A 24,793-nucleotide genomic window follows, 5' to 3' on the forward strand; every position below is an offset into this window, starting at 1 on the left:
TGAATATATGGGGCCAATCAGCTTTAAAAATCCACAATGCCATAGTCCAAGTTTTCCTTTTAAAAGATGAGAATTCATTTTTTCTTCAGATACCTCAGCTTACTTCCTAAGCTAATATCTGCATGCAAGTTGCATAAATGGAATCCCACAAAATAACCCCTTTCTCGACTACCATGGAGAAAAACAATTAGAAACTAAAAACTGAAAGCTTTCCTTTCTTTGAGCTTGAAAGATCTGGGGACCTAGAGATATCCACAGACTTCAGGTATTTTCAGAACTGAGAGCTCTGCTAAATCACTCAGAGAGAGTTCTTCCTTCCTGTAAAGAGTCACAGTTAACCCAGGACATGGTACTGTTGTTAGTTTTTTAATGGCAAACATTTACCTCTAGCCAAATATCGGCCACATCATGTACAATCATCACGAGGGTCCCACTGCGAATATAATTAGCACACCAAGAGAAGCTCATCAAACTGACAGCAGCCAGGTGGTGGATGACAGTCGCTAGAAAATCCTACATAATGAGGGCAAATGGAGACCATTAAGTAAATGCAGCCATTTTCCAATCAGTTGAATAGATAATAATAATAATTTAAAAACTAACAACTTACATCTGCATATTTTGAAATTTGTAAAATGCTTTCACTTTCATTCTTAAACACAATTCTTATGAGAGAGATAGAACAAGTGTTATCCTCATTGATGAAGTCATTTAACTTTGAGATAACACTGAAGAGTTGCCATCTAAGTCCTAATATCTGCTGTTCTTCCCACTGCCCTACACCAGATATATGTACACTTTACACACATACAAAAGACATATATATACATAAGCATATTCCTATGTACATTTACCTTTATTGTTAATCCCCTGCTTAATTCCAAGACAGATGTAATAAAATTACACAACCATTAAAATAAGAGTTACTGCATATGAAATAAGTAACAAATAAAAGTAGAATAACTACATTAGTGAAATATTGAAGTATTTTGCTAATACTAAACAAAGCAACAAACAAAAATAAGCACTGGCTAGAATGCTGAGAAGTTGGAACCATTATATATTACTGGTAGGAATGTAAAATGGCATGGCTCCTTTGTTAAATAGTCTGACAATTCCCCTAAAGGTTATATATAGGACTACTATATAGTACAGCAGTTCCACCCCTTGGTATATATCTGAGAAAAATTAAAATGTATGTTCATGTAAAAATTTTCATATAAATGTTCACAGTAGCATTATTCATAAAAGCCAAAAAGGCAGAAACAACCCAGATATCTATCAATTGATAAATAGATAAAATGTAGTATTTCCACATAATGGAATATTATTCATTAATAAAAAGGAATAAAGTACATGAATGAACTTTGAAAACATCATGCTAAGTGAAAGAAGCCAGGTATTAGGTTGGTGCAAATGTAATTGAGGATTTTGTGAATTTTAAATCATTATAACTAGGCTCAAACACATTTTTATTAATCAAAATGGGAAACATTACAATCAACACATTTTTGCCAGTGAAAAATAAGTTTGTTTATTCTTGTAGCATAAAAATCCGTGCTTCAATTTGCAAACTCTGGGAAAGCATTTCCTGACTCCTGCTGGTTGCAGAAGCATTTTGCCTGCAAAAAGTTGTTGAGATGCTTGAAGAAGTGGTAGTCAGTTGGCGAGAGGTCAGGAGAATACTGTGGATGAGGCAAAACTTCATAACCAAACTTGTTAATCTTCTGAAGCATTGGCTGTGTGACATTCAGTTTGGCCTTGTCATGGAGAAGTACTGGCCCCTTTCTGTTGACCAACGTCAGATGCAGGCATTGCAGTTTTCGAAGCATCTCATTAGGTTGCTGGCATACTTCTCAGATGTAATAGTTTTGTTCAGATTCAGAAAGCTGTAGATCAGACAGGCAGCAGACCACCAAACAGTGGCTTTGGGAAGTGATCTGGGGCTTCTTCTCAGTCCAACCACTGAGCTGGTCATTTCTGGTTGTCATATAAAATCCACTTTTTATAACTTGTCACATACTGATCAATAAATGGTTCATTAAAAAATTTTTTTTCAGTCAGTTCATAAGGCACCCACTTATCAAGCTTTTTCACCTTTCCAATTTGTCTCAAATGCCGACACAGTTTTTTCGGCAACTTCTCAAGTAGTTGTAAGAGGATTACCTTCAACGACTGCTTTCAGTTAGTTGGTCTTTGCCATATTCCGATGGCCAGCCACTGTGCTCATGTTCAAGGCTCTCATCTCCTTTGCAAAACTTCTTTAACCACTGCCGCACTGAAGGTTCGTTAGCAGTTTCCTGGGCCAAATGTGTCATTGATGTTGCGAGCTGTCTCTGCTGCTTTACGACCCATTTTGAACTCAAAAAAGAAAAATGCTCAAATTTGCTTTTTGCCTAACATCCCTAGTCTAAAATATAAAATAAACAGCAAGTAATAAGTCATTAGCAAAAAAAAATAAGAGTAATGTGCATTAAAATGATGTATAATATTATCACAATTTATTTAAGAATGTATTCCAATATCAAATGAGAAAGTTCAACAATGCAAAACCACAATTACTTTTGCATCAACCTAATACAAAAAAACATATATTGTATGACTACATTTATATAAAATATCCAAAAGAGGCAAATGCATAGACACAAAAAGTAGGTTAGCAGCTGCCTGGGTCTGTAGAGGTTAGAAAAACTGGGGAGCAACCATTAAAGGGTACAGAATTTCTATCTAAGCTGATGGAAATAGAATTGACTGTAGTGATGATTGCAAAATCCTGTAAATATAATTTAAAAAACCATTGTATTATGTATTTAGATAGAAGAGTTGTATGGTATGTGCATATCTTCATTAAAATGTTTTTCAGTTCAGTTCAATAGCTCAGTCATGTCTGACTCCACGAACTGCAGCACGCCAGGCTTCCCTATTCACCACCAACTCCCAGAGCTTGCACAAACTCATTTCCGTCGAGTTGGTGATGCCATCCAACCGTCTCATCCTCTGTCGTCCCCTTCTCCTCTCGTCTTCAATCTTTCCCAGCATCAGGGTCTTTTCCGATAAGTCAGTTCTTTGCATCATGTGGCCAAAGTATTGGAGTTTCAGCTTCAGCATCAGTCTTTTCATTGAATATTCAGGACTGATTTCCTTTAAGATTGACTGTTTGATCTCCATACAGTCCAAGAGACTCTTAAGAGTCTTCAACACCACAGTTCAAAAGCATCAATTCTTCAGCACTCAGCTTTCTTTACAGAAAGAAAGCTCACATCCATACATGCCTACTGGAAAAAGCATAGCTTTGACTATATGGGACCTTTCTTTGTCAGCTAAGTAATGTCTCTGCTTTTTAACATGCTGCCTAGGTTGATCATAGCTTTTCTTGCAAGGAGCAAGTATCTTTTAATTTCATGGCTGCAGTCACCATCTGCAGTGATTTCGGAGCCCAAGAAAATAAAGTCTGTCACTGTTTCCATCATTTCCCCATCTATTTGCAATGAAGTGATGCGACCAGATGTCATCATCTTAATTTTTTTGAATGTTGAGTTTTATGCCAGCTTTTTCAGTCTCCTTTTTCACTTTCATCAAGAGACTCTTTAGTTCCTCTTCACTTTCAGCCTTTAGAGTTGTATCATCTGCATGTCTGAGGTTATGGATATTTCTCCCGGCAATCTTGATTCCAGCTTGTGCTTCATCCAGCCTGACATTTCACGTGATGTACTCTGCACAGAAGTTAAATAAGCAGGGTGACAATATACAGCCTTGACATACTCCTTTCCTGATTACGAACCAATCTGTTGTTCCATGTCTGTTTCTAACTGTTGCTTGACCTGCATACAGATTTCTCAGAAAGCAGGTGAGGCGGTCTGGTATTCCGATCTCTTCAAGAATTGTCCACAGTTTGTTTAGATCCACATAGTCAAAGGCTTTGGCATAGTCAATAAAGCAGAAGTAGATGTTTTTCTGGAACTCTCTTGCTTTTTTGATGATCCAATGGATGTTGGCAATTTGATCTCTGGTTCCTCTGCCTTTTCTAAAACCAGCTTGAACATCTGGAACTTCCTGGTTCACATATCGCTGAAGCCTGGCTTGGAGAATTTTGAACATTACTTTGCTAGCATGTAAAATGAGTGCAATTGTGCAGTAGTTGGAACATTCTTTGGCACTGCCTTTCTTTGGGACTGGAATGAAAACTGACCTTTTCCAGTCCTGTGGCCACTGCTGAGTTTTGCAAATTTGCTGGCATATTGAGTGCAGCACTTTCACAGCATCATCTTTTAGGATTTCAAATAGTTCAACTGGAATTTCATCACCTCCACTAGCTTTGTTGGTAGTAATGATTCCAAAGGCCCACTTGACTTTGCATTAAAAAAATTTTTTTAATGCTTTTAAAAAAACATAAAATTTCAGTTTCCTTGTAGCCAAAGTAAAAAATAATAATAAAATAACAATACCAGCCTAATTTATTGAGTACATTCTATATACCAGAAAGTGATTTATATGGATTACCTTGTTTAATCCTCACAACAACTGGAGGAGATAGAAACTATTTTTAACTCTATATATGAGGAGATTAAGTTTAGTGAATATAATCAACTAGCTTGAAATGTTAATGAGTGGTGAAGATGGGATCTACACTTAGACAGTGGACTTCAGAGCCTGTGCTTTACCCAATTCTTAACAGTTTTTTGTCTCTGAAACTATGTATTTTTAAATATATGACGTATCAGTTCAGTTCAGTTCACTTCAGTCGCTCAGTCGCGTCCAACTCTTTGCGACCCCATGAATCACAGCATGCCAGGCCTCCCTGTCCATCACCAACTCCCAGAGTTCACTCAGACTCCCGTCCATCGAGTCAGTGATGCCAACCAGCCATCTCATCCTCGGTCGTCCCCTTCTCCTCCTGCCTCCAATCGCTCCCAGCATCAAAGTCTTTTCCAATGAGTCAACTCTTCGCATGAGGTGGTCAAAGTACTGGAGTTTCAGCTTTAGCATCATTCCTTCCAAAGAAATCCCAGGGTTTATCTCCTTCAGAATGAACTGGTTGGATCTCCTTGCAGTCCAAGGGACTCTCAAGAGTCTTCTCCAACACCACAGTTCAAAAGCATCAATTCTTCGGTGCTCAGCCTTCTTCACATCCAACTCTCACATCCATACATGACTACTAGAAAAACCATAGCCTTGACTAAGATGGACTTTAGCTGGCAAAGTAATGTCTCTGCTTTTGAATATGCTATTTAGGTTGGTCATAAATTTCCTTCCAAGGAGTAAGCGTCTTTTAATTTCATGGCTGCAATCACCATCTGCAGTGATTTTGGAGCCCCAAAAAATAAAGGCGGACACTGTTTCCACTGTTTCCCCATCTATTTCCCATGAAGTGATGGGACCAGATGCTATGATCTTCGTTTTCTAAATGTTGAGCTTTAAGCCAACTTTTTCACTCTCCTCTTTCACTCTCATCAAGAGGCTTTTTCGTTCCTCTTCACTTTCTGCCATAAGGGTGGTGTCATCTGCATATCTGAGGTTATTGATATTTCTCCCAGGAATCTTGATTCCAGCTTGTATTTCTTCCAGTCCAGCGTTTCTCATGATGTACTCTGCACATAAGTTAAAGAAGCAGGGTGACAATATATAGCCTTGACATACTCCTTTTCCTATTTGGAACCAGTCTGTTGTTCCATGTCCAGTTCTAACTGTTGCTTCCTGGTCTGCACACAGGTTTCTCAAGAGGCAGGTTAGGTGGTCTGGTATTCCCATCTCTTTCAGAATTTTCCACAGTTTATTGTGATCCACACAGTCAAAGGCTTTGGCATAGTCAATAAGCAGAAATAGATGTTTTCTGGAACTCTCTTGCTTTTTCCATGATCCAGCGGATGTTGGCAATTTGATCTCTGGTTCCTCTGCCTTTTCTAAAACCAGCTTGAACATCTGGAAGTTCACAGTTCACGTATTGCTGAAGCCTGGCTTGGAGAATTTTGAACATTACTAGAGTGTGAGACGAGTGCAATTGTGTGGTAGTTTGAGCATTCTTTGGTGGCATTGCCTTTCTTTGGGATTGGAATGAAAACTGACCTTTTCCAGTCCTGTGGCCACTGCTGAGTTTTTCAAATTTGCCAGCATATTGAGTGCAGCACTTTCACAGCATCATCTTTCAAGATTTGAAACAGCTCAACTGGAATGCCATCACCTGCACTAGCTTTGTTTGTAGTGTTGCTTTCCAAGGCCCACTTGACTTCACATTCCAGGATGTCTGGCTCTAGGTGAGTGATCACACCATCGTGATTATCTGGGTCATGAAGATCTTTTTTGTACAGTTCTTCCGTGTATTCTTGCCACCTATTCTTAATATCTTCTGCTTCTGTTAGGTCCATACAATTTCTGTCCTTTATTGAGCCCATCTTTGCGTGAAATGTTCTCTTGGTATCTCTAATTTTCCTGAAGAGATCTCTAGTCTTTCCCATTCTGTTCTTTTCCTCTATTTCTTTGCATTGATTGCTGAAGAAGGCTTTCTTATCTCTTCTTGCTATTCTTCAGAACTCTGCATTCAGATGCTTATACCTTTCCTTTTCTCCTTGGCTTTTCGCTTCTCTTCTTTTCATAGCTATTTGTAAGGCTTACCTACAGTTAATTTTTTGAAAGGTGCTATGAACATGTCAATAATAAAGAAAAGCAACTACTGAAAAAAACCAAAGTCTCAAAAATGGGAAAAGGATGATTATGGAGTCATCCTACCTGAGTCTGTCTATTAATAGCTTCTAAATAATGATGATTTTCAAATCTATCCCTTGAGAAAATGCCTCAATTAAAATTTGATATATTCTTAGCCTAAACTAAGTTAATCATAATTAAACTATAGCGATCAAGTTTTCTCGAAAAGGAAATCATTTCAATCAGATTTTCCACACTATGTTCTTATGGTTTATTCTGTAAGTTTCTTTTTAGATCTTCAGTTGAGCAGCTGACTGTGCCCTTTAGTGGTAGATAATGTATACCATCACTTAAACATCATTTAGTCAAGCCAGATTGGTTTTAGCTCCTTAATACAAATTCCACCTAATTTTATCATACGAATTTTGCTACAAACTGATATTTTATATAGAGCATAACATATAAAGTACATGCCAAGAGTATTTGTTATTTGACATGTACTGCTAGTGTACACGAGGAAATCTGTGACTGCACTGAGAGTCTTATATGATTTTCTGTACCAGCAAACAGGAATTAGTAGCAACCAAACAGTTCCTAAAAATACCTCACTTTGTGACCTAAGAGGATGTATTTAGCATGCCTGTGACTCCGTTTCCCTGCAAATAAAGCAAAGCTAATAGTGCCTGAAGCAGTATTTCCTAACAAGAATCTTGGATAAATTAAGCAAAAAAAAAAAAGGTTTTCAAAGTCATTGAATATATAAAAGAATAAAGTAGTCTGTAATCAACTAAAAGATACGGTTGTAGAATTAAAACTACTAGCACTTTTCTTATTTGCACTGAAGAACACAACATTCCCAAACCAAGAGAAAGAAACAGACATCATAAAGGAGAGTCCTTTTCTCATCGAATAAGAGTGGAACTTCAACGTTAAAGTTTTTATAATATTTCACTACAAATACTGATCAAGTCATCAAAGAATGAGCATATTTGCACTATTCTATGTGCAATAAAAGTAAAAAAACAAAAACCTATCAACTAGAACTAAGAACACAAAAAAATATAATTTAAAGATTAGGATTTGGGAAAGGGGATGAACATTTTTGAAAAAAATGGATAAAGCAGCTTTATAAATAAGACACTTACTTACCTTCCTCTTGATATCAGAGCCAAGGCTAAATAAGAGAGACCAATAAAAACTCATCTCCAAAATGTAGTACCAGTATTGGGATGGCAGCAAGGGCTGAGGAAAACAAGAGTATTCACTACTTTAATGCCACCATATAAACAACTCATTTTAAGGATTAAAAATATTGTTTATACCTATTTGGCTATACAATCCATGGAATTCTCCAGGCCAGAATGCTGGAGTGGTTAGCCTTTTTTTTTCTCCAGGGGATCTTCCCAACCCAGAGAACCCAGTTCTCCCACACTGCAGGGGGATTCTCAGCTGGATTCTGATACCAGCTGAGCCACCAGGGAAGCTTATATACCACAAATTTCTCTCAAATAATAATGGTTTACATTTCAACTTCTGAAAAGGAATTAGAGACAATATTTTGAGGCATTTTCTTTCTAAAAAGGGAGACAAGAATTCCAAAATCAAGTTAAATATTTTGTTTAAAATTTAATAAAACTACAACAGGTATAACTGCATTCTTTTAGCTGGTTAAGAATTAAATTAGACGGAAAAGTTGTTTTGCTGGCTCAACAAAATTGTTTTATGTTTATTGAAAGGGAAAGGGAAGTCACTCAGTCATATCCGACTCTTTGCGACCCCATGGACTACAGCCTACCAGGCTCCTCCATCCATGGGATTTTCCAGGCAAGAGTACTGGAGTGGGGTGCCAGTACTACTCAAATCTGATGTCATAACCTCTTTTCTGGTGACAAGCTGGTGACCCAAATTGGCCCATTCTCAAATGGGACAGTAGTAAAATATATACAATTATTTAGGTAGTCTAAAATGGTCTCCTAAAGAACAAAATGAAATTCCTACAGCTAGAGTTTTCTTTATTTTTTTAAATTTTATTTTATTTTTTATTTTTACTTTATTTTACTTTACAATACTATATTGGTTTTGCCATACATTAAAGTAAGGGGTGTTGTGCTTCTTTTAGATAAGCTGACTTGGTGTGATGGGTTGTAACATTAATGCCCTCAATGAATCTCACCTCATATTCATGTCCTGGTATAGTCGGCTCCAACATGACCAGGACTTTGAATTCCAGGCATTGGTCAAGGGGACATAGCAAATATGATGCAATCAGAGACCTCATAAGCACCAAGTAAGAAACCTGAGGTTAAAGCCTTTGAAAGTGTGGATCATAACAAACTGCAGAAAGCTCTTAAAGAGATGGGAATGCCAGACCATCTTACCTGTCTCCTGAGAAACCTGTATGCAGGTCAAGAAGAAACAGTTAGAAACCCTGTATGGAACAACTGATTGGTTCAAGATTTAGAAAGGAGTACAACAGGGATGTCTGTTGTCACCCCGTTTGCTTAACCTATGTGCTGAGCCCATCATGAGAAATGCTGGGCTGGATGAGTTACAAACTAGAATTAGGTAGGTGGGAGAAACATCAACAATCTCAGACATGTGTATGAGACCACTCTAATGGCAGAAAGTGAAGAGAAATTAAAGAGCCTCTTGATGAGGGTGAAGGAGCAGAGTGAAAGAACCAGCTTAAAACTAAATATTAAAAAAACAAAGATCATGGCATCCAGCCCAATTACTTCATGGCAAATAGAAAGGGAAAAGGTGGAAATAGTGATTTGGCTCTAAAATCACTGAGAATGGTGACTACAGCCATGAAAACAGAAGACAATTGCTTCTTGGCAGGAAAGTTATGAGAAACCTAGACAGTGTGTTGAAAAGCAGAGACATTATTCTGCTGTCAAAAGTCCATGTGGTCAATGCTATGGTCTCCCCAGCGGTCATATATTGTTTTGAGAACTTGACCATACAAAAGACAGAGTGCCAAAGAATCGATGCCTTTAAACTCTAGTGCTAGAGAAGACTCCTGAAAATCCCTTGGACAGCAAGGAGACCAAACCAGTCAATCTTAAGGAAAATCAACCCTGAATATTCACTGGAAGGACTGATGCTGAAACATCCAGTATTTTGGTCATCTGATACAAACAGCCGACTCATTGGAAAAGACCCTGTTGCTGGGAAAGACTGAGGGCAGAAGGAGAAGAGGGTGTCAGAGGATGAGACAGCTGGATGGCATCACCAATGCAATGGACATGAACTTGGGAAAACTTTGGGAGATGGTGAGGGACAGGGAGACCTGGTGTGCTGCAGTGCAAGGGGTCTCAAAACATCGGACACGACTGGGCAACTGAACAACAAGAAACCTGAGCTACCCTATTGGAGGCCACAAAGTAGAGAATCAAGATGTCCACTGACAAAAATACAAATGAGGGCACATGTGCTATCCCCTAACCAGCCTGTGAACTAACTGAAAATACATTAATTAACTCAGTTAACACCACATGGAAAAGAACTGCTTGGCTGTGCCTAGCCCAAATTGCTAATCCATATCATAAGCAAATAAATGGTTGTTGTTTTAAAGTACTACGTTTTGGTGATGATTTATTATGCATCAGCATAAACTGACACACTTGAGAAGTGAAGAGTAAGGCTAATACATTAAATGGAATAGATTTCTGATCAACTCATCATCCTTGATAAGGCCATAAAAGAAAGAGAACTTCTGCTTTCTTCTATGACAAACAAGTCTGTATGAGACTAACCCTCCTAGTGAGAACTACTTTAAAAATATGGAAAAGTACAGATAATATCTGTTTGAAGGTACCAAGGAACAACCAAAGCATCTTGAAGCATCCCATGGAGCCAAGATTTCAAAGCAAGAAAAATGAATTAAATGAAATCTTTTATTTCTAGTGCATCCTTAATTCAAGAAGTACTACAGACCCCACACAGGATAACTTCAAAGAAAACCATACCTATGTATAACATAAAGTCCGTGTTTGCTAATTTACAAGCACTGTAAAGCCCAGAGACTCTATACACTCTATATTCTCTGAGGTATAAACATTCCTTTATCTTAAAATTATAGTGAAGAGAAAATATCTAGATATCCAAACACAATGTTATTTCAAACATAGAAAATGTGCAATTGAAACAAATGAAAGAGAGTTTCTAGAAAACAGCAGCTCAGATTTCTAAGCAGAAGTTAAGTAGGACTTTTGGCAATCTCATGGTGCAAGGAAGCAAACTAAGCAAACTGATGTTCAGGGCCAGCCAAGGAAAAGGAGTCCTTGTAAATACTATACCCTTTTATTTAAAACCACTGTAAGAGAATGCCCTAGAAATACAGATGAGTTATAAATATATCTGCCTTACAAAGACTGGAATTCACATAAAATCACTTCAAAACATATAAAACTTAAGATGATCTGTCTCAACTCTAACTACTTAACAGAAGTGAAAATAAGTCCACTCAGGAGGTAGAGAATATCATTCCTAAGTATAATTTTTCATATGCAGTGTCTATCATTCAACCAAAAGTTATCAAGCAAAAGGAAACAGGGATATGAAAGAAAACAGGTGATCAAGATATTGGATTTATCAGGCTATGACTTTTAAATGACTTTTAAAATTAACTAGGTTTTTAAGGTTATTTTTAAAAATTAGTGAGAATTTTTTAAATATAAATTTATTTATTTTAATTGGAGGTTAATTACTTTACAATACTGTATTGGTTTTTCCATACATCAACATGAATCTGCCACGGGTATACATGTGTTCCCCATCCTGAACCCCCTCCCTTCTCCCTCCCCGTACCATCCCTCTGGGTCATCCCAGTGCACCAGCCCCAAGTATCCAGTATCATGCATTGAACCTGGACTGGCAATTTGTTTCCTATATGATATTATACATGTTTCAATGCCATTCTCCCAAATCATCCCACCCTCTCCCTCTCCCACAGAGTCCAAAAGACTGTTCTTACATCTGTGTCTCTTTTGCTGTCTTGCATACAGGATTTTTATAAGAGAACTGGAATCCATGAAAAAGAATTAAGTAAAAATTTGAGAACTGAAAAATACCATAACTAAAATTGAGAACTCAAAGGATGTGCTTCAGAGCAGATCAGACACTGCTGAAACATGTACTAGTGATCTGGAGGATATGAAGTAGAAAATATCCAGAGCTGTGAAGTGTCTGAGATTTTACCCTACTTGCAAGTTATCTTGCCACAGTTTCATGAATGCTGGTAGGATATATGAGACTCCTGGGTCAGAGATAAAGGATAGTTTACTGTTCACAGTACTATAGTTGCCAGAATAACAATATTTGGGCCAGTTCTCCCATTCCAATTCCCATGGCTAAACAAAAGGGTTAGTTCATGCAAAGATGGGCACAATAAAGGACAGAAAATGGTATGGACCTAACAGAAGGATAAGATACTAAGAAGAGGTGGTAAGAATACACAGAAATATACAAAAAAGATCTTCAAAACCCAGATAACAACGATGGTGTGATCACTCACCTAGAGTCAGACATCCTGGAAAGAGAAGTCAAGTGGGCCTTAGGAAACATCACTACGAACAAATCTACTGGAAATGATGGAATTCCAGTTGAGCTATTTCAAATCCTAAAAGCTGATGCTGTGAAAGTGCTGCACTCAATATGCCAGCAAATTTGGAAAACTCAGCAGTGGCCACAGGAATAGAAAAGGTCAGTTTTCATTCCAATCCCAAAGAAAGGCAATGCCAAAGAATGTTCCAACTACTGTACAATTGTACTCTCTCACACACTAGCAAAATAATATTCAAAATTCTCCAAGCCAGGCTTCAACCGTACACGAACATCTCCAGATGTTCAAGTTGCATTTAGAAAAGGCAGAGGAACCAGAGATCAAATTGCCGACACCCACTGGATCATCAAAAAAGCAAGAGAGTTCCAGAAAAACATCTACTTCTGCTTTATGGACTCTGCCAAAGCCTTTGACTGTGTGGATCACAACAAATTGGAAAATTCATGAAGAGATGGGAATACCAGACCACCTGACCTGCCTCTTGAAAAATCTGTATGCAGGTCAAGAAGCAACAGTTAGAACTGGGCATGGAATAAGACTGGTTCCAAACTGGGAAAGGAGTATATCATCAAGGCTGTACATTGTCACCCTGCTTATTTAACTTCTATGGAGAGTATATCATGTGAAATGTCGGGCTAGATGAAGTACAGCTGGAATCAAGATTGCCAGGAGAAATATCAATAACTCCAGATATGCAGATGACACCACCCTTATGGTACAAAGTAAAGACGAACTAAAGAGCCTCTTGATGAAAGTGAAAGAGGAGAGCGAAAAAGTTGGCTTAAAGCTAAACATTCAGAAAACTAAGATCATGGCATCCAGCCCAATCATTTCATGGCAAATAGATGGGGAAACAATGGAAACAGTGACAGACTATCTTGGGGGCTCCAAAATCACTGGAGATGGTGACTGCAGCCATGAAATTAAAAGACGCTTACTCCTTGGAAGAAAAGCTATGATCAACCTAGATAGCATATTAAAAAGCAGAGACATTACTTTGCCAGTAAAGGTCCATCTAGTCAAAGCTATGTTTTTCCAGTAGTCGTGTATGGATGTGAGAGCTAGACTATAAAGAAAGCTGAGTGCCGAAGAATTGATGCTTCGGAACTGTAGTGTTGGAGAAGACTCTTGATAGTCCTTCGGACTGCAAGGAGATCCAACCAGTCTATCCTGGAGGAAATCAGTCCTGAATATTCATTGGAAGGATTGATGCTGAAGCTGAAGCCCCAGTACTTTGGCTACCTGATGTGAAGAACTGACTCAGTAGAAAAGACCCTGATGCTGGGAAAGATTGAAAGTGGGAGGAGAAGGGGACAACAAAGGATGAGATGGTTGGATGGCATCACTGACTTGATGGACATGAATTTGAGTAAGCTCCGGGAGTTGGTGATGGACAGGGAGGCCTGGCGTGCTGCAGTCCATGGGGCCACAAAGAGTTGGACACAACTGAGTAACTGAACTGAACTGACATTTGCACATGCAGTGGGGTTTGTTACCAGAGAGAAACCCTGAGATAGGGAACCTAATATCTTTCATAATGGACAATTACATGTATATCTATTGTTCCAGAGGAGAGACTGCCTCCATCTTCCAAGCTTGTTTGCCATACAAACATCCTTCAAAAGACAATACAGAACAAAAGATAGCCTGTGTTTCACTTAATACGACATGCAGAAATGCAAGAGATCTGTGGAGAACTGTGTTCCTATAGACTGAAGCAGTGAGTCAGAGGACAGAAAATATGAGAAAAAGTATGTAAGAGATTTGGGACCTAATGTAAAAGTCTAGCATATTAGCTCACTTGTAAATTGAAATTCCAGAAAGAGAGGAGAGAGAAAAAAGAAGAGAAGCAACAGCTAAGAATTTTTCAAAATGGATTCAAGACATCAAGCTACATATTCAAGAATTACTATGGACAATAAGCAGGATAAATTCAAAGACAACATTCATGTCTATCACAATCATACTGCTGAAAGACAAATGCAAAATGTTTAAAACAGAGGAATAAAAAGACATCATTCAAAGAAGCAAAAATAAAATGGACAACCAAATTAAAGAAACTGAAGGGATCCAGTAGACAATGGAATGACATTTTTAAAGTGCTCAAAGAAAATAACTAGTAACCTAGAATTCTATGCCCAGCAAAACTCCTTTTAAAAAATAGGGTAAAATGATGACATTTCCAGACAAGCAAACCAAAGGGGCTTCTTCAGCCATAAGGATAATAATGCCAGATGAAAGTGTGGAAATGCAAGATGCCAAATAATATCAAGGAAAGGGCAAACTGACATTTACAAAGCAATTATAGTAGTGACTTGTAGGCTTTTAAATATATGAAGGAGGAGACAGGCATAGTCTGATGACCTTTCACTGACTGGAAAGAGATAAGAGCATTAATTTGTATCAGACTCTAAGAATTGAAGAATGCAAAAGGTAATCTCTTGGAAAACTACTGAAAGAATGTGTGCATGCATGCTAAGTCACTTCAGTCGTGTCTGACTCTTTCAGACCCTATGGACTATAGTCCGCCAGGCTCCTCTGTCCATGGTAAGAATGGTCCAGGCAAGAATACTGGAGTAGGTTGCCAGGCCCTCCTCTAGGGGAATTGTCCTAACCCAGAGATTGAACCCATGTCTCTTATCTCCTTCACTGACATGCAGGTTCTTTACCACTAGTGCCTGCATAACTGAAAAGCTAATATTAGGAAGAAATAGAGTAATAATTTTAAAAACTTCACTGTCCTATAAAAAAAAGTAATAAGAGAGTATTATTTTAAAAAAGAAATGTATCCAGTGATACAAGTAGAAACTAAATAGTAAGATGGTAAATTTAAACTCAAATAGATAATTACATTAACCATAAGCAAAGTAAAGGAATGAGACAAGTGATGGGTAAATAACAAACAAGAATGAGTAAGCTCCAGTAGACAAAGCGCCAAGGACTGCATGAAAGTGGACACAGAGCAGGAAAGGACTCAGACCTAACTCAGGGGGCAAGCTGCTGAGGAGGGGAGGGACTATATCAGGGGACTTACCTGTCTGGGATAGCCATTCCAAACTTCCCACAGGTCATAGACCCAAGGTTTCTGAAAAAGCAAGGAACCAAGAGAAACTGTTCAGAGTCAAAGGCTGATTTCAGCAGAAACCTAAGCCCTTCCTGATGTCTCTGACAGGGAGGAAACATGCACAGTTAAGACACTTTCATCACATTCCTGCTCCCCCAGCAGAATCTCCCTTCTTCCGCAGGTATTTCTACTTGTTCTTATACAACACCTCTGTGACATGCAAGAGTTCTATTGAGTCTGGGATCGATAATAGTCCTGATTCTCAAAGGAAATTATTTATTTCAAATAAGTGCCTCTTCTAATGAAATTGTTTCTGGGCCAATTAGATTACTGCTTCTGTAGCAATAAAAAATCTTGAAATATTCATAGCAATAAAATCTCTTAAGCGAAATCTTAAAAGAATCTTTAGAGACATCTCCAAAAGCTAGTTATCTTTTTTTCTGTTAACAATTTACTATTAATTTTACATATCACTTAATGAGATAATCATTTAATAATTATTTTAACAGACAATGCAAAGGGAATATGATATGGAGAGATTTGATTTCTGATGGGCAAATAATGAAAGTCTTCATAAACAAGTGATTAGAGTGAGTAGAGGTTTAAAAGCTGGTTACCTTATTGAAAGTATATCTCAAGGGATTCATAAGCAGGAATTTTTAAAATTAAAGACAAATTACAGTCAAAGATATATCAGAAAGAAAACTTACATCATAAAGAAATGCAATTCCAGCAATGGTAATAATTAGGTAAAATGTAAATCGCCAGCTGCCAAAAGAAATAAAACACTTGTTAAGGTGACTGACATCTGAGGAGAAAAACATTTTGTATAACAGTTTGGAAAGAATGCACATTCTGGAGTCAGAAAAATCTAAGTTAATATCCTGATTCTGCCACTTGTTGGATGGCTAAAAGTTCAAGTATGTACTTAACTCAAGGAGCCTTAATTTCTTCATCCATAAGATGAAAATAACAAAACTTACCTCCAAATGTAAAAATATTGAAGATAACTTATGAAAAATTATGATATAGTGTCTGGTATGAAGTAAGCAACCAGTGTTAGCTATCGTTACTGCTAATATGCCTAGCCTAGTTCCTGACACACAATAAATGATGTTTGATAATCAGTTCAGTTCAGTGCAGTCACTCAGTCATGTCCGACGCTTTGGGACCCCATGGACTGTAACACGCCAGGCCTCCCTGTCCATCACCAACTCCCAAAGTTTGCACAAACTCACGTCCATTGAGTTGGTGATGCCATCTAACTATCTCATCCTCTGTCGTCCCCTTCTCCTGCCTTCAATCTTTCCTGGTATCAGGGTCTTTTCAAATGAGTCAGTTCTTTGCATCAGGTGGCCAAAGTATTGGAGTTTCATATTAAAAAGCAGAGACATTACTTTGCCAACAAAGGTCCGTCTGGTCAAGGCTATGGTTTTTCCGGTAGTCATGTATGGATGTGAGAGTTGGACTATAAAGAAAGCTGAGCACGGAAGAATTGATGTTTTTGAACTGTGGTGCTGGAGAAGACTCTTGAGAGTCCCTTGGACTGCAAGGAGAAGCAACCAGTCAATCCTAAAGGAGGTCAGTCCTGGGTGTTCATTGGAAGGACTGATGCTGAAGCTGAAACTCAAATACTCTGGTCACCTGATGCAAAGAGCTGACTCATTTGAAAAGACCCTGAAGCTGGGAAAGATGGAGGGCAGGAGAAGAAGGGGACGACAGAGAATAAGATGGTTGGGTGGCACCACTGATGCCAATGAGTTTGGAATGAGTCTGGGTAGGCTCTGGGAATTGGTGATGGACAGGGAGGTCTGGCATGATGCAGTCCATGGGAACACAGACAGTTGGACATGAATGAGCAACTGAACTGAACTGAACTGGAGGCCATTCCTCAGTTGACACAGCCAAGCAGTGACACAGTGAAGTCAGTAACATAGGCCTTTGAACCCTGAATCCAGTAGTGTTTTTGGAAAACTGTCACTGCTTCTAAGCTTCATGATGATTTTCCTTCATGGCTTGTTTTGATTAAGGAAAACTGTAGGGTTCAATTACTCAGAAAGTTGAACCACGAAGTGAGCCAGTTGAGACTCGTTCCTACTTGTTTCATTTACTGTTGGTTCAACAAAGCCACATGCTTAAATGTAGAGAGCATTTCCTTGATCCTTAATTATTCTGGCCAAACAAGAAGTACAAAAATGAGATGATGAGATCTGCCAGGCCCAAAGGAAGCCATAAGTGTGGCGGCACATCTCGTATCATTTGTGTCTCAAACATGTATTGATCTCTTAATCCTGTTTCCGGAACCATGCTAAGCATACTTGTGTGATGCCATATTTTCTTCTTTACAACAAGCTTATGAAGTAGCTCCTTTTGTGGGTTGTTGCTTGGTTCTCACAACAACACTAAAATGTAGATGAGATGAAGACTAAAGAATGCTAAACTTGAGAGAGATCACATAATTTACCCAAGACTGTATAGTAACAATCAGTATTGTTGTTCAGACACTAAGTTGTGCGACTCCACAGACTGCAGCATGCCAGGCTTCCCTGTCCACTATCTCCCAGAGTTTGCCCAAATTCACGTCCATTGAGTCAGTGATACCCTCCAACCATCTCATCTTCTGCCTCTTGCTTCTCCTTTTGTTGCCAATCTTTCCCAGGATCAGGATCTTTTCCAATGAGTCAGCTTGCTGCATCAGATGGCCAAAGTATTAGAGCTTCAGCATCAGTCCTTCCAATGAATATTCAGGGTTAATTTCTTTTAGGATTGAATGGTTTGATCTCCATGCAGTCCAAGGGACTGTCAAGGGATTTCTCCAGCACCACAATTCAAAAGCATGAGTTCTTTGGTGTTTAGTCTTCTTTATGGTCCAATTCTCACATCCATACATGACAAATGGAAAAAACATAGCTTTGACTATACAGACCTTTGTTGGCAAAGTGATGTCGCTGCTTTTTAATACACTGTCTAGGTTTGTCATGACTTTCTTTCCAAGTAGCAAGCATCTTTTAATTTCATGGCTGCAGTCACCATCCACAGTGATACCGGAGCCCAAGAAAATAAAACCTGTCCCAATCAGATGCAAGAGTAAAACCCAAGCTTCACGTCTTCCCGGACCAGCCCTATCAGGTCTATTATAGTATTCCAGGGGTTCTCAAAGTCAGGGATCTCTGACATCAAACATTTCACAATGATAATGAAATGTTATTTGTCTTATTTCTTACTCTCATTTCCTCCCAAGTGTCCAGTAGCATTTCCCAGAGGCTACATGTCCTGTGATGATATCTTTGCTCTGATAGCTGATGACATATGTGCTTGTGTAGTCTTATATTTTAATTTCCATTTCTAGTACAGTAGACATCAATAGGTATAACTCACACAAGCAGATGCTCTTTGGGGTCTGTAATAGCTTTTAAGAGAACAAAGGGGTCCTGAAACCAAAAAGCTTGGGAGCTGCTGTGCTTCACTAATTGTGAAGCAATTGAGTAATTGTGCTTCACTAATTTTCCTTGCTTCAGATGAACCTAAGGTAGTAAAAGGTCCTTTTCTCCAGGAATGGCTGAGACAAACATAATTGTGAGGGAGGTAGAAAAAACTCTTGGAAAAAAACAAATTGACTGGTTAGACACAGATGACAAAGTTGAAAGATGAAGGCCTGCTGAGTGAGATCAGGGAGGAGCTGGACAGCGGGACCTTGGGCGACATGAGACAGGACAAACATGGTTCTCCATGGTGGCGGGGCAGGATGGAGAAGGTGGTGGACCTGCCCAGTGGCCAGCTGGGCAAGGGGCAGTCCACCCAGCAGGAGGACAGTGCCTCCCACCAGCACAAGACACACCAGGTACTTGGAAACTGTGTGTGTGCATGCGCAGTCACGTTGGACTCCTTGTGACCTCATGGACTATAGCCTGCCAGGCTCCTTTATCCGTGAAACTTTCCAGGCAAGAATATTGGAGCAGGTTGCTATTCCTCTTCCAGGGGATCGTCCCACCCCAAGGACTGAACCTGCGTCTCCTATGTCTCCTGCATTGGCAGGTGCATTCTTTACCACTGAGCCACTGGGAAAGCCCACTTGGAAACCGTTTGGTGTTTAATTAAATTTCTCATTGTTAAAAAGAAAGGTGATCAGTTAATATGGAATCTGATTTTAAAATGAAGGATTCACTATGGATTAAAATCCTGAATGCTATAAAACAGGGCTTAGGGGTCACCCTTACAGAAAGTAATCAAGGAAACAATACACTGAACTCAAGGTGTTCAGAGATTAACCATCCTGGTATTGTGGAGAAGTGTTGGCCTGCTGGAGAATAATTTGTAAGAGTTCTTTATAGGGGAATAAGTTTCCTGAAGAAGCGCGCAGGGCTGCAATGGACCGCGCAGAAGTGCGGCCGAGAAGAGTTACCCCTTGCCGAAGGTCAGGGGCAGTGACTGAGAGTGCCAGGCTGTGTTGACACAGGAGTGGACAAAAGAAGCTACCCCACGTCCTAGGTCAGGGGTAGTGGCCGAGAGGAGCTACCACACGCCTGAGGTCAGGGGAGGTGGCTGAGAGGAGCAACTCCACATCCAAGGTCAGGAGGGGTGGTGGTAGGAGATACCCCTTGTCCAAGGTAAGGAGCAGCAGCTGACATTCCGAGTCAGGGAATGTCAGGTCGCCGCCTCTGACCTTCGGCGAGGGGTAGCGCCTCTAGGCCACGCTTCTGCGTGATCCGTTGCAGCCGGTGCGCTTCTGCGCAGTCCGTCACACCTGTGAAGAGACACCCCATGTCCAAGGTAAGAGAAACCCAAGTAAGACAGTAGGTGTTGCAAGAGAGTATCACAGGGCAGATATACTGAAACCATAATCATACAAAACTAGCCAATCTGATCACATGGACCACAGCCTTGCCTAACTCATTGAAACTAAGCCATGCCGTTGGGGGCCACCCAAGACGGCAGGGTCGTGGTGGAGAGGTCTGAAAGAATGTGGTCCACTGGAGAAGTTAATGGCGAACCACTTCAGTATTCATACCTTGAGAACCCCATGAACAGTATGAAAAGGCAAAATGATAGGATACTGAAAGCGGAACTCCCTGGGTCGGTAGGTGCCCAATATGCTAATGGAGATCAGTAGAGAAATAACTCCAGAAAGAATGAAGGGATGGAGCCAAAGCAAAAACAATACCCAGTTATGGATGTGACTGGTGATAGAAGCAAGGTCAGATGCTGTAAAGACCAATACTGCATAGGAACCTGGAATGTCAGGTCCATGAATCAAGGCAAATTGGAAGTGGTCAAACAGGAGATGGCAAGAGTGCATGTTGACATTCTAGAAATTAGCAAACTAAAATGGACTGGAATGGGAGAATTTAACTCAGATGACCATTATATCTACTACTGCAGGCAGGAATCCCTTAGAAGCAATGGAGTAGCCATCATGGTCAACAAAAGTACAAAATGCAGTACTTGGATGCAATCTCAAAAACAACAGAATGATCTCTGGTCATTTCCAAGGCAAACCATTCAATATCACAGTAATCCAAGGCTATGCCCCAACCAGTAACACCAAAGAGGCTGAAGCTGAACTGTTCTATGAAGACCTACAAGACCTTCTAGAACTAACACCCAAAAAAGATGTCCTTTTCATTATAGGGGACTGGAATGCAAAAGTAGAAAGTCAAGAAACACCTGGAGTAACAGGCAAATTTGGCCTTGGAATACGGAATGAAGCAGGGCAAAGGCTAATAGAGTTTTGCCAAGAGAACGCACTGGTTATAACAAATACTCTCTTCCAACAACACAAAAGAAGAATCTACACATGGACATCACCAGATGGTCAACACCAAAATCAGATTGATTATATTCTTTGCAGCCAAAGATGGAGAAGCTCTACACAGTCAGCAAAAATAAGACTGGGAGCTGGCTATGTCTCAGATCATGAACTCCTTATTGCCAAATTCAGACTTAAATTGAAGAAAGTGGGGAAAACCACTAGACCATTCAGGTATGACCTAAATCAAATCCCTTATGATTATACAATGGAAGTGAGAAATAGATTTAAGGGACTAGATCTGACAGAGTGCCTGATGAACTGTGGACAGAGGTTCATGACATTGTACAGGAGACAGGGATCAAGACCATCCCCATGGAAAAGAAATGCAAAAAAGCAAAATGGCTATCTGAGGAGGCCTTAAAAATAGCTGTGAAAAGAAGAGAAGCAAAAAGCAATGGAGAAAAGGAAAGATATAAGCATCTGAATGCAGAGTTCCAAGGAATAGCAAGAAGAGATAAGAAAGCCTTCCTCAGCAATCACTGCAAAGAAATAAAGGAAAAGAACAGAATGGGAAAGACTAGAGATCTCTTCAAGAAAATTAGAGACACCAAGGGAACATTTCATGCAAAGATGGGCTCGATAAAGGACAGAAATTGTATGGACCTAACAGAAGTAGAGGCCTGGTGTGCTGTGATTCATGGGGTCGCAAAGAGTCGAACATGATGGGGTGACTGAACTGAACTGAACAGAAGCAGAAGATATTAAGAAGAGGTGGCAAGAATACACAGAAGAACTGTACAAAAAAGAGCTTCACAACCAAGATAATCATGATGGTGTGATCACTCACCTAGAGCCAGACATCCTGGAATGTGAAGTCAAGTGGGCCTTAGAAAGCATCACTACGAACAAAGCTAGTGGAGGTGATGGAATTCCAGTTGAGCTATTTCAAATCCTGAAAGATGATACTGTGAAAGTGCTGAACTCAATGTGCCAACAAATTTGGAAAACTCAGCAGTGGCCACAGAACTGGAAAAGGTCAAGTTTCATTCCAATCTCAAAGAAAGGCAATGCAAAAGAATGCTCAAACTACCGCACAATCACACTCATCTCACACGCTAGTAAAGTAATGCTCAAAATTCTCCAAGCCAGGCTTCAGCAATACATGAACCGTGAACTTCCAGATGTTCAAGCTGATTTAGAAAAGGCAGTGGAACCAGAGATCAAATTGCCAACATCCGCTGGATCATGGAAAAAGCAAGAAAGTTTCAGAAAAAACATCTTTTTCTGCTTATTCACTATGCCAAAACCTTTGACTGTGTGGATCACAATAAACTGTGGAAAATTCTGAAAGAAATGGGAATACCAGACCACCTGACCTGCCTCTTGAGAAACCTATATGCAAGTCAAGAAGCAACAGTTAGAACTGGACATGGAACAACAGACTGGTTCTAAATAGGAAAAGAAGTATGTCAAGGATGCATATTTTCACTCTGCTTATTTAACTTCTATGCAGAGAACATCATGAGAAACGCTGGACTAGAAGAAACACAAGCTGGAATCAAGATTGCCAGGAGAAATATCAATAATCTCAGACATGCAGATAATACCATCCTTATGGCAGAAAGTGAAGAGGAACTAAAAAGCCTCTTGATGAGAGTGAAAGAGGAGAGTGAAAAAGTTGGCTTAAAGCTCAACATTCAGAAAACTAAGATCATGGCATCTGGTCCCATCACTTCATGGGAAATAGATGGAAAACAGTGGAAACAGTGGCTGACTTTATTTTTGGGGGCTCCAAAATCACTGCAGATGGTGACTGCAGCCATGAAATTAAAAGACACTTACTCCTTGGAAGGAAAGTTATGACCAACCTAGATAGTATATTGAAAAGCAGAGATAGTACTTTGTCAACAAAGGTCCATCTAGTCAAGGCTATGGTTTTTCTAGTAGTCATGTATGGATGTGAGAGTTGGACTGTGAAGAAAGCTGAGCACCGAAGAATTGATGCTTTTGAACTGTGGTGTTGGAGAAGACTCTTGAGAGTCCCTTGAATTGCAAGGAGACCAACCAGTCCATCCTAAAGGCGATCAGTCCTGGGTGTTCATTGGAAGTACTGATGCTGAGGCTGAAACTCCAGTACTTTGGCCACCTCATGCGAAGAGTTGACTCATTGGAAAAGACCCTGATGCTGTGAGGGATTGGGGGCAGGAGGAGAAGGGGACGACAGAGGATGAGATGGGTGTACGGCATCACCGACTCGAAGGATATGAGTTTGTGTGAACTCTGGGAGTTGGTGATGGACAGGGAGGCCTGGTGTGCTGTGATTTATGGGGTCACAAAGAGTCGGACACAACTGAGTGTCTGAACTGAGCTGAACTGAAGTTTCCTGAGATTTCCAAAATGCCTGGGCTAGGTATGTCTTGCTATGTTTCCTGTAGCACATCTCATAGCTGAGGGAATAAAGTGCAGTCCCTACACTATTAAAGAGTTTGGCATTTTGCTTTAGTTTATTTATTTGATCCATAATAACTTTTAACAGTTCACTGACATAGGAGATTTGTGACACTGCTAAACAATAAGGTAGAGCTTAAATTTCATTTGTGGGTTCACTTCAACCGCCTAAATATACTGTACTGCTTCCTGTCTTTGCCTTACTTAAAATATGCTGCCCTCAAATCATGCTTTCTTTTCTTGTGGAACTCTGACCCGTCCCTCAAGGCCCAGCTTTGCCTGACCTCTAGAAAGCCTTTGTCTAATGTATCCAGCCCTGCTGACACCATCTCCTCTGAATGCCCAGAGTACATCTGAACATGACTATAGACTATGTGCCGTATCTAGACTATGTGTAGCCTGTGGGCTCTGTGTAGACCATGCACTATTGAATGGAATGGAACAGCAGATGTTGTAGTTTCATAAGTGATAGTCTTATCTCCCTAATTAGTTGCTTTGGGCCAGTGACATACTTTCCACTTCTACTTCCCTCTGAAAATCTACATGTCCACAGGATCTAGGATAGTTCCACATACTATGAAGATGGTCCACACAACCCTCTGCATTGCCTGACGATTGATAATGGCAACTCACAATTCCCTTCCCTAACCTGAACTTTGTGGCTGACTGTCGGCAGACTCACTGACAGCCAGACTTCCAATGTTGAATTCTTCTGACCCAGTTACTTGACATGTGGGGCCCCTGCTTCTGAGAGGTCAGCATTAGGTAGCAGGGGCCACATAGGAGTCAGAATATCTGAGGGCAACAGGTCCCCCAACAGCAGGTGACCTTGAGCAAGTACATAAACTAGATAATGTGCAGTTTCTCATTTCTCAAACAAGGCCAGCCCCACTTTCCCTGACTGCCCCACACTGTGAGAGGCAGGGAGGATAAAACCAAGATTATTTATAAACTGTAAGGCACTATGATTTATAAGAAATTACTATACTCCTTCACTGGAGTATGATTCAGCTCTGACGGAGAGACTTAGTCCCTGCTTGGGACTTTATTTAAGAGTCATTTGCTAGAGAGGATAAATGATAACAGAAAAACAGGAAGATCTAACGTGAAACCAGTTCCACTTTGTAGTGTTTTGTAGTGATCGTCAAGAGAGATTCACCTGGGCCAAGCTGACATAGTGGCAACACAATATTAACTAATCTTACAAGGGCTAAAACTCAGAGATAAACAGTTAGAAAACAAACCAGGTCATACACCTCCAGCTACTGTGGGAAAGGCAATAGAAGCCCATGATGAGAAAAAAAAATGTTTATCTCGAAGACACTAT

General features: G+C 39.8%; 1 protein-coding gene across 1 annotated transcript in view; it reads right to left on the reverse strand.

Annotated features, from left to right (window-relative positions):
• The window catches only part of CERS3 (ceramide synthase 3), a 134,414-nt gene that overhangs the window by 71,373 nt on the left and 38,248 nt on the right, over positions 1 to 24,793 (reverse strand). The window contains exons 5-8 of the mRNA XM_040257028.1: positions 15,980 to 16,037; positions 15,240 to 15,290; positions 7,789 to 7,881; positions 385 to 513 (exon numbers count right to left, since the gene is read on the reverse strand). Of these exons, the coding sequence (XP_040112962.1) occupies positions 385 to 513; positions 7,789 to 7,881; positions 15,240 to 15,290; positions 15,980 to 16,037 (331 nt within the window). The remainder of the gene's footprint in view (positions 1 to 384; positions 514 to 7,788; positions 7,882 to 15,239; positions 15,291 to 15,979; positions 16,038 to 24,793) is intronic.

Source organism: Oryx dammah, unplaced genomic scaffold (genome assembly GCF_014754425.2).
Source record: "Oryx dammah isolate SB20612 unplaced genomic scaffold, SCBI_Odam_1.1 HiC_scaffold_16, whole genome shotgun sequence".
Taxonomy (NCBI): domain Eukaryota; kingdom Metazoa; phylum Chordata; class Mammalia; order Artiodactyla; family Bovidae; genus Oryx; species Oryx dammah.